The sequence below is a fragment of the Hippocampus comes genome, unplaced genomic scaffold (assembly GCF_001891065.2).
Source record: "Hippocampus comes isolate QL1 unplaced genomic scaffold, H_comes_QL1_v1.1 scaffold229, whole genome shotgun sequence".
NCBI classification, from domain to species: Eukaryota; Metazoa; Chordata; class Actinopteri; order Syngnathiformes; family Syngnathidae; genus Hippocampus; species Hippocampus comes.
Window position 1 is genome coordinate 200,022 of NW_017806060.1, and position 10,452 is coordinate 210,473.

The 10,452-nt window shown below is 40.8% G+C and overlaps 1 protein-coding gene across 1 annotated transcript; it reads right to left on the minus strand.

Annotated features, from left to right (window-relative positions):
* Positions 1 to 2,244: 2,244 nt before the first annotated feature.
* Positions 2,245 to 8,547, minus strand: LOC109529744 (kynurenine--oxoglutarate transaminase 3). The gene is made up of 13 exons (XM_019893173.1): positions 8,501 to 8,547; positions 7,636 to 7,705; positions 7,476 to 7,540; positions 7,248 to 7,392; positions 6,045 to 6,281; positions 5,436 to 5,558; positions 5,242 to 5,362; positions 4,857 to 4,933; positions 4,245 to 4,334; positions 3,980 to 4,166; positions 3,492 to 3,565; positions 3,064 to 3,150; positions 2,245 to 2,961 (listed from the first exon to the last, which is right to left on the minus strand). The coding sequence occupies exons 1-13, from the start codon at positions 8,530 to 8,532 to the stop codon at positions 2,911 to 2,913; spliced, it is 1,359 nt and encodes a 452-aa protein (XP_019748732.1). The 5' UTR covers positions 8,533 to 8,547; the 3' UTR covers positions 2,245 to 2,910.
* Between the last annotated feature and the right edge of the window lie 1,905 nt (positions 8,548 to 10,452).

The following is a 10,452-nucleotide window of genomic DNA, read 5'->3' on the forward strand; positions in this document are numbered from 1 at the left end:
TCATTGCCATGAACTCATTCTGTGCCATTAACACCACTCCCTGAAAACCCTAATTTGAGACCCAAACCCCTCATGTGAAATCATACTATCCACTCATTTGAAGCCCTAAAAATGTCTTGAAAACCTACTTTGAACTTGTCATCAAACCATAACACTTGTTCGAAATCCTTACCCTGGCAACACACTGAAGCCCTGTCTTGGAAAGCTAAACTTTGGACTGAAATCCAAACCAAGGCTTTAAACCCTAATTTGAAACTCAAACCTTTGTTGAACACCCTAACCCTCGTTCAGAACTTTGCGTTGAAACCATAACCCCATCTTGAAATCCTACTTTTTAAGGCTATGTGTTTAAAAACCCGAATCCAAGTTTGAAACCCTAACATGAAACCTGCCGGGTCTTGAAACCCTACTCTGAATGTCTACCCCTGGCTTGAAACCCTAACGTGAAACCAGAGTCCTGTCTTGAAATCCTCTAAAAGCTGAATCCTATCTTGAAACCTTACTTTAAATCGCTCACCCTAGTTTGAAAACCTAAATCTGGGTGGGAACCTTAACCTAAAACCATAACCCTGTCTTGAAACCCTACTCTGGAAGACAAATGTCTTAAAACCCTAATTTGCAGCCTTAAACCTGTTTTAAAATTTGAAAGTACACCTTGGTTTGAAACCAAGCCAGTTTTTTAAAGCCTATTCCAGTCTTCAAAGACCCAATTTCATACCCCAACATTGTTTTGAAACCCTAACATTAACGTGAACCTCTACTTTGAAGGCCGAACAATGTCTTCAAGCCTTGTTTTGACAGTCTACCCTTGTCTTGAAACCCTAACCCAGGTTTGAAAATTTAAAATCTTAACCATATTGAAACCCTAATCTGGAATCCAAATACGGTTTTGAAATCTCACTTTGAAAGTGCAATCCTGTCTTGAAACCCTTCTGAACGGATTTAATGTAACACGCACCTGGAGGACAGCTCGTGTGTGTGCGCTGGTGTCAGGTTTCCGGGCCGCCATTAACCTCATTAACGGTGACAGCAGATTATTGGCACAATCGGCGTAATTTGCATAAATGATGGCAGGATTATTGCAGCGGCAGCAGACGACTAATCCGGGAGCAAGCGATGACTGCACGCTACGTGTCTGAGAAAGTCGCAGATAAACTGCATGGAAAATGTTCTCACACCCCGTGGCAGCGCACGACGCGAACATCGTTCAATGATCAGCAACTGTGAGGTCATTCTCAGTCGACAGCAAGTGTCAAAATGGCCGCCTCGAGATGGAGACGAAATGGGTGGATTTTTTTTGCTTTTTAAAATATTCCACAAACGCAGTATTACCCGGAATGCCCTGTTCAGAATTCTGTGTGTGTGTGTGTGTGTGGGGGGGGGGGGGGCGTAGAGTTGATTTTTTTTTGTCAAGAAATTTTTTGACTACGCCTTTAAAGTCTTCACACGAATTTAAAACCCCAACCTTGTTCCGAAACCCCAACTTGACAGCCTCTTAGCATATTTGATCAAATAGTCATTTACAGCAGCCGAAAAAGTTGTGTGATGAGAAAGACGGATTCTTTTCATCTGTAAGTGGAGCCAGCATAACAATCAAAATGATTAAACAACAACTGACAAGCTCAACGTGCACACCACATGCATGGCAAGCGTCAAGGCGCTGAGCTCACGTAGGCCACAAAACACTCTCTCTCTCTCTCAATCTTTTATTTTTTGTTTCGTTTGCTCATAATTAAGCATGTGACGTGCCATCTGCCGCCCCGATTACCGTACAGTTTGACTTCACACGGTAATTAAACCGCGTTGCTCCCACACGCTCGCAAAGGGGGATCAAATGACGGCATCGCCGCCAAATACATTGATTATTCACTCCAAGTGGATTAGCATCAATATTCACCTCGGCTGTTTCCGTGATGACCTCCGTGGCCAAAGTAGATCGCTAGTTTTGCTACCTGCTGGCCCTCATATTCCCAGCATCCTTCACGTGCCCCGAATTTTATTAGTTTGACTTACGTGTCTGTTACGGTATTTATTTTGTAACCTTTTATTGTAGATTGATGTGTTAAAGGTTTTTATGTCAGTGAAATCCAATCAATTCAATATTCACCTATGTAATGTTACACGTACTGTCGATGATTTGGTTGCAATTGTGTTGTTTAGTCTCCCTCTAGTGGTCTGAGAAGTACTTTGCAGCCAGAAACTCCCCCAAGAAAGAAGCCAAAGATGGAGAACAAAGCACAAAAACGCGATTCAGTGTTTTATTGAAGTTGTTGGGAGACCGCACGCTTAAAACTGCATAGTACGTAAAAAGTGACATACTCCATACAGAGTCATTTTGGATCGCTTGGAAACCACATTTCATCCACAGTACAGTATGTGCATCTGAATAAAACCCATTTCAAAAGTTCAAGTCAAAAAGACAGTCTTCTCATCCATATTGATGAAGCACATTGCGAAACAATTTTCAAAAGGCCAGTTGTTAATTTGTACATTCATTTTTAAATTTAAAAACAATTAGAGTGAACCAAGGGTTTTCACGAGAAATGTTAAAACGAGAGGAAAAAAACCCTAATTCTGGAATATTGTGTTGTTACCGGTTCTCCACATAATCTAAGCTTCACGAAAACTTGTCATTGTAAATAAATGCTTTGTTTAGGGATTTGAAAACAGAAGGATTCATCAGTGATCCGAACCGCTCATCCTCGCGATGGTTGTGGACATGCAGGAGCCTATCCCAAAGATTCTCTTTTTCTTATTTTTATTTGATCAAAAGGAAACAATTTAGATACGAAAAGGAATGGGGCAAAGAACAAAACCTTGAGTCACTCCAATGGTTATAAGAGATCGACAGAATGATGATTTATCTTCACTGTGAGGTTAAAAAAAAAAATCTTCAGTTGCTGCTTCCCGCTAATTCCAATTCTTCAGAATTGCCTCCGCCGCATCCAGAGTTTCATCTCTCTGTCATCATAAGTACAAAACAATGAGAATAAAATATTTACGGGAAATAAAATCATACATTTGTGCTCTTTTTAAAAAAGTTTTTATCAGTTTGATGTTTACCTTGATGAAGCAAAGACGAATATATTTATCAAAGGCCTTGGTGGATTCCTCCCCGACAAATGCAGTGACAGGAATGGCTGCCAATTTCTGCATCAAATATCATGTTATTAAAATTATACATATATATCATTCATGATTGACTTGATAGCGCCCTTTGGGATGTTTTAAAAATGACAGCCCAGAAGACAGTTTCGCTTAGCAGCATGAAATTTAATAGACAGGTCTGTCAGGAGTAGACACACCAAAAATCTCCCAAAGACATGTTGGAAAAGGCATAAGAATTTGGTTTGAAACGGACAATTTTTTAGGCGAAATTTGGCCACTGGTCCGTTACAGGTGAACTCCCCTGAAAGATTCTGTCCATTTGCTACCAACTGAACCACAAATTGTGATACAAATCCTGACGGGTAATAACTCAATTCATTTACCTTTTCTTTAATCATCCATTTTACAAACTTGTAGTCGTACGCTTCGTCGCTGGCCATGTGTGACAGATCCTGACCTACAGGTTAAGAAAAAAAAACAAAAAAACAGACAGATGCCTCAATCTCGAAAAAGGAAGTTCTAACATTCAGAGAGCAATTCCTTCCACCTCCAAAAATATTATCTTAAAAATAATAATTTTTATATTTATCCCCAACACTGACCCGGCGTGACATTAGCGGTTAGTATTTAGCCTCGCTTGGCTGCCACCTCTTGAACTCGGTAACTTGCTGTCTATCTCTTAAAAATACTACTCATAAAAATACAAATTAAACAATAAATTGATCATTAGCAAGTCCCATAATCAATCTTTTTTTTTTTTTGTACAAAATGCATTATCTTCCAGTGACATGAGCAATTAGCCTAGCTTGGCTGCTACATCTTCATCATTTTGGAGAACCCCTCCATAGCTAGCGTTAGCACAGGAACTCACTTAGTGGCGTGATGTCAGCCAACATGAAGTAGCCTCCCTCAGGAATGATGGGTGACAGTCCGGCCTCTCGCAGGATGGCGGCCAGGCGGTCGCGCTTCACCTCCAGCTCCTCGCCAAGCGAAGTGAAGTAGCACTCGGGCCGACCCATCAGCTCACAGTTCAGGAGTAAACCTTGCGCCACGGCCTCCTGCCACGAAACCGACTGCTTGTTACCAACCAAACCTTTGTGAGGTCACGTTGCCGTCTTTTCCTCCACGACACTTGCCTGTAGTGGCGTCGGGCAGGTATACAGCGTGTTCTGCATGACGGTCTGAAGATGGCGGATCAGGTGCTCGGGTCCGATGGACCAACCGAGCTAAGAGAAGAGGCGACAATTCCGACAGTACTCCATTTATAAAAAGACAGAAAGCCTTCCCAAGCGACATTAACAGTTAGCGTTCACAGTACATCTTGAAAACAAAAAATTCCTTCATCTCTTAAAAATACGAGTCAGTCAATAGTTCATTTTCCCCAAGACCGATTATGGAAAATGAGTTGAACACGCGTCCATAGCACTGACTTTATCAGTAAGCAATAAGGTTAGCTAGGATGCTGTCTTCAACACTGGGGAAAAAAAAAATTAAATCGTTGAATGAAAATCCCAAGCAATGCGATTAGCAGTTAGCCTACATCTTAGGCTACTATATCATGAACATTAAAAATGTCTTAATTAAAAAAAAAAAAAAAAAGGATTTCCTTTCATGGAAAATGAACAATGAAATGTCAAAAATGTCCATCATAGTTTGCCATTTTGGTTTCAAGCGGCCATTTCAGGGTCACAATCAAATGACATTGGCAGAGATGCGCTTTGATTGGATTGTTCAAAATGGCGTCTCACTTTCCATCCGGTGACACTGAAGGTCTTCCCAGCGCTGCCAATGGTGATGGTTCGATCCCACATTCCGGGCAAAGTGGCTACAAAGATGCGCACATTTTTAAATCAGTCCATCAATTTGCTTTTGCTATCAACCATAACCACAATGTACTTTCTATTTCAGTAATTAAGCAATTCTTTCATTTTTTTTTTTTTTTATTTACAATTAACATGACTGGTACAACAATAATCAACAACTAATAGCTTCGCCATCTGCAGATTCCCACCTCACGTACCAATTTTAATATGCTGGTGTCCACGGTAGACAATAATTTACAATTAACATGACTGGTACAACAATAATCAACAACTAATAGCTTCGCCATCTGCAGATTCCCACCTCACGTACCAATTTTAATATGCTGGTGTCCACGGTAGACAATCCACTCGTAAACTTCGTCACTGAAGCATAGCGTGTCGTGTTTGATGCACAAGTCGGCGATCATCTGCAGCTCCTCTTTGGTGAAAACCTGCAGGAAAAACTAACTTGTCAAAAGTGGTCGGGACCCTTGTTGGCTTTTTCGTGTTTTTAGTTCAACGTGCCTTCCCGATAGGGTTGTGGGGGGTGTTGATGAGGATGGCCTTGGTTTTGGAGTTGAATTTACTTGCTAGCTCCTCCGGGTCCAGGAACCATTCAGCGCTGGTGGTGGGTTTCTGGCCCGATTTCTGCCACATGGAGAAGAGAGTTTTACAAAAGCGCAAATGAATCGGCACCAATATTCTTTGAAGGGTTTCGCTCGGTAATTTAAATTTTTGCCGTGCTGATATTAAATCCTCTGTAAGATAGCTTTTTCGGAATCATAGTTTGTGGAATATGTATAGTTCAAACTGTTACTAAAATTAATTAAACAGATTGGGAGGCATCAATTACTTTTTTTCCTTTTTTCTGCGAGCGGCGGAAAGCATGATGAAATAGTTGTGCAAATATTGACAGTTGCAAATTTGGCAAGAGGGACTGTGCTTTCTAAACCAATAGAGGTCAACCCTGTTCACAGCCATGTTGTTTGTTGTCAAGTCAAGAACATCAGTGAGTGGGCGCTTTGAAATACGGAAGCTGGAAAAAATACAATCAATTAAAATTTTAAAATCCTGACAAATACAGTTGATTAGTTGCCCAACCCCCACATAAAAATTATTCTGATTAATGCTTACAGGCCGTAGTGGTATCAGCACAGGTTTGCCCCCCGCCATTCGGACCATGGGCACATAGCAGTCATAGAAGGGTTCTATGATGATGACCTCGTCGCCCTCTTCCACCAGAGCCTGCATACTGTTGAACAAGGAGCCGTAGGCGCCTATTGTTACCACGACTTCCTTGAGATGGTCGATGGGGCGCCCGCACACTTTGCCGTAAACCTGGGAGAGCGCCTTCACCAGCGGAGGGTGTCCCTACAGCATCGAGTCAACACAAGATGGACAGAGCACATCAAGCGAATGGAAAATAAAGGTTTCACTATGGCCATGTTAGCTGGCTATTGAAACAGTGTACGTATAGTATGTATAGGGTTGGTATGGTTACACAAATTCACTAAGGCTATCAATCATGGTGTAGGTAAAAGAAAGATTTGGTTGTGGTTGTATTAGCCAGCTCAGGCTAAGAGTGTATGACATATTTGTACGATAAGCTGGATAAAGCTAATGGTGAATGGAATTAGGGGTGTGCTGTGCTATTGGCAGTTTATTAAAGTTAACATTAGCAGTGTCTGTAAAATAAAGGTTTTGTTTTGGTTAGCTGAGTGAAGTCAAAAAAGTTAATTATAGTGAAAGCGAATGGTATGTGTAACATATGCATGTATGCATGGAGGTGAACTATGGTTGTGCTAACTGGCTAATACAAAGAGGGTGTCTATAAAATAGTGATGTCACCATGTTGGCTGGAAATTAAAAAAATGTTACATACTATTTACTAATTTATGTAAAATAGAAGTTGACACCACAGTTGTGTTAGCTGGCTAAAGCTAACACTAGTGGTAGATTGAATATGCAGGTGGAGTGCAGTCAAGCTAGCTGCCTATAGCTAACGACATATTGTTAACTTCTTGAAATAATGGCCAAGGTCATATCTTGACTTTTTTTTTTTTTTTGCCTCAAAGGTTCCCTCAGGATGCTGGCCACCTCTGCTAAAATTGCCTACATCCTAGTTAATCAGCTTCAATTATACCTCTGAAATCAAATTATTCATACAAATAATAAGAATGGGGTGAAGTTTTTGTGCTGTTGGTTTAGGGGGAAAAAAATGAAAAAAATGACTTGAGGGGATGATTCAAGGAGACTGGCAATGTGTAAATTAAGTGCATTATAGTGGTGCTAGCTATACAAAGCTAACAGTGTAGGTGAACCGGAGGTCCTACTCACAAAGCCTCGAGTGTATTGGTTCAATTTGTCGACCGACACTGCCTGCACCAGAGCATCCTTGATGTAAGGTGGCAAAGAAATATCCGGGAAGCCTTGACCCAGGTTGACTACCGAAGGATCCGCTGCCATAGCTGTAAACGCCACCCTGGGTTTTACAATCACAAACTCATGTTAGCGTACTAACTTGTCAAATGATTATTTTTAAAAAATAGATCAACACTCACTCACCAGACGTTCTTGTCCAGTCCTTGGATCCTCTTGGTGTTGCCATGTCGAGACACCATTGCCGTACACTGCAACAAACCAGCAGTTTTACTCTTTTGTTTTTTTTTGGTAGCATCGTGCCAGGCTAAGCATTACTGCCACCGTGACGCTGTTAATTACTTACCTGCGATGTACAAACACTTCTTCTGAAAGCAAACCTGGAGCAGAGTGGGAGAAGCTTGGCCACACTCATTCTGCAATTTAGTGTTGAAGTTAATCATGTTTTGATAAAACTACAATAAGGCAAAACTACTGTGCCTCAGAAGCATAATCCACAGGGAATAAGATGCCATTTGTAGAGCGATACCGTCACCTATGGGTCTTCTATCAGAATAATTCATTGAGGTTCTAATAGTGGCCTGAGTAATCAGCGTCACTTCCAGTTCTATGGTTATTCTGGTTATGAAAGAAGTGCAATGCCTGTTCTTTCATGAATGGCATGCCAGATCATGCTGTTTTAAAGTCTTTCTCTTTAAAAATGTTACATTTAATACAAATTCTACTTTGGAAAAAAAAATATTGAATATGGCCTGAATGTGTTGTTCTTATATATATATATATATAAAAAAAAAAACCAGCGTCCTCTGAGCGCATATTGCAGTAACTTGGAGGTCCCACCTGGTGGTATTGCTGTGCATAACATCCTCATAGAAGACCACAAAGAAGAAAAATACAGAAAGCAGCCACCGACTACAGGGTCAATAGTTTCATCGTATTAACTCCAAAGGGTCAATTGACCCACTCGTCATATGGCAACACGATTTATGAATTAATTATTGGTACGGTTAAGACGCACTTTCCCACTAAGACAAGCATTTTACGACTTTTAGCTAACAGCCCGCCAGTGAAGCACAAACGTGTTTAAACGTATGAATGTAATAGGCGTAGCACGAGCGTCTCTCCAGTTTGAGCAAAAACAAATCACAAAAGCTTTGCAATGTCAGGAGGGGAAACGAACGATTAGTAAACAAGCCAGCGAGCACACTTACGCTGAGAACGAAAAGGAAAACGATGCATTCATAGCAAGCCGGGAAGAAGCAGGATCAAACCGAATTTATTTGTCCCCCGTGTGGGACCTTTTTGTCACTTTTATAAATAGCGAGTTAAAAATAAGCTTGATAATTTTTTATAACAGAATACAGCAAGCATTTAGTATTTTTGTTCGAAAAAGCGACTCACCTATACTCCAGAGGTGGATAAAGATTGCGAATACTGTCCTCTCCGTTCTGTCTTTATAAGAGCACATGAAGGCACCACCACTAGACCACGTGACCGTAGAAGTCAGGCTGGTCAGGTCTTTCGACCTTTTTAATTTCAAAACAAACATAATTGTATGCTTAGTAATATTCAATGACAATATTACAAATGAGACATACTCTCGTCATAAGTGCATTTTTATGTGCTGGCTGTGTGTCTTTCAACTGGCGTGACAAATTTGTTTAGTAGTCATTGATGTGTACAAACGCTGCTTTTCATGTTTTATTTCGTTCTAACTTTGAATTTCCTTCAAAAGAGTTATATTGTTTTTAAATACGCAATGTAAATAAAGTTATAATGTATTGGTGGTTAGTTTGTCAGTATGATATTTAATTGGATTGTTTGGTAAGATGTTACGTTTGTTCTTTGGGTCGTTAAATGCTCAACTAGTTGTTTAATTGTTTCTTTCAGTTAAATATTGTTGGGCACTTAGTTTGTTACTTTGTTATTTGTTCGTATGCATGTTTGCTTGAGTGATGTTTGGCAGGTTAATTTGTATTTTATTTGTCTTATAAGTTGATTATTTACTCGGTGGTCAATAAGCTTGTTGGTTACTTTTATGAGCTGTTTGTAGTGAGTAGTTAATTTGATCTTTGGGTTATTAGATGTCCAGTAGTTTAGTCAGTCAGTGAGTTAATCTGTCAATCTCTTACTAAGTTTGGTATTGTTAGTTAGTTGATTGTTATTTGCTGCTCAGTTTGTTAGCGACTAAGTTGGTCATTAATTTGATATTTAGGTCATTAGATGGTAGTTATTTGGATAGTAAGATGGTTATTAAGTTGGTGGTTTGAAAGTTAGTTGCTTCGAATGGTTAATTTTTATAGTTTGTTTGGGTAGTTGCTGAATTGCTCGTCTGGTCATTAGATGTTCGTCAGTTTGTTACTTTCAATTATTAGGTGAATAGTTCTGGGAATAGTGTAGGGAGAAGCCATTCAATTTTGTTACAGGAGTTAAGATGTCACATTTGCCAGTTATTTATAATGTTTAATGATCAAGTTTTTTTGTATGATAAATGTTTTAGTCAACGAAAACCAGCTCGACTTCCTTGCTCCATGTTGACACACGGTGACGATGCACCCCAAGGTCATAGCCAACGTGACACTATTGACACTACACGGGTCAGCCAAGTTCTTATCTCATGGTGCATCCCTCCAGTCCACTTTAACTTTTCTTGAATCATCCACTTGGCAAACTTGTCGTCGTAGGATTCAACCTCATCATCGTTTTCATGTGGCAGGTCTTTATCTAGAAACAGAAATATAATGTGACCGCTGGTTTTCTCTCAGTATACAACGTTTGGAACTAGCTCTGGCGGGAACTCATCGAGCTCCGACACGTCCACCATCATGACGGGCGACAACCCGGCCCACCGCAGGCATGGCTGCCAGACGGTCCCACTTTCACTCCAACTCCTCGGCCAGTGCCTTGACGAAGCACTCGGGCTGACCCATCAGCTCGTAATGCCGCTGCAAGGCTTGCGCCAGGGCTTCCTGCAGGGAAACCTGATGTCGCAGTCCCAATATTCGCGTTACTGTTTGGGACACTTGATTGCAACGGGGTGGGGCATGCAGGCGTGTACGATGACAGTCTGAAGATGCTTGATCGGGTGCTCTGGTCTGATGGACCAACTGAGCTCGGTGGGCAGTCGCTGACAGCTGTGTTCGATGTAGTGTTTCCCAATTGT

What these genes read in the sequence shown, in the direction of transcription:
- LOC109529744 (XM_019893173.1), bottom strand. Translation starts at nt 8,532, where the DNA reads ATGAATGCATCGTTTTCCTTTTCGTTCTCAGC. An exon ending in TTTTCCTTTTCGTTCTCAGC is followed by an intron (nt 7,706 to 8,500) that starts GTAAGTGTGCTC and finishes ACTAAATTGCAG; the next exon opens with AATGAGTGTGGCCAAGCTTC. An exon ending in GGCTGACATCACGCCACTAA is followed by an intron (nt 3,566 to 3,979) that starts GTGAGTTCCTGT and finishes CTTAACCTGTAG; the next exon opens with GTCAGGATCTGTCACACATG.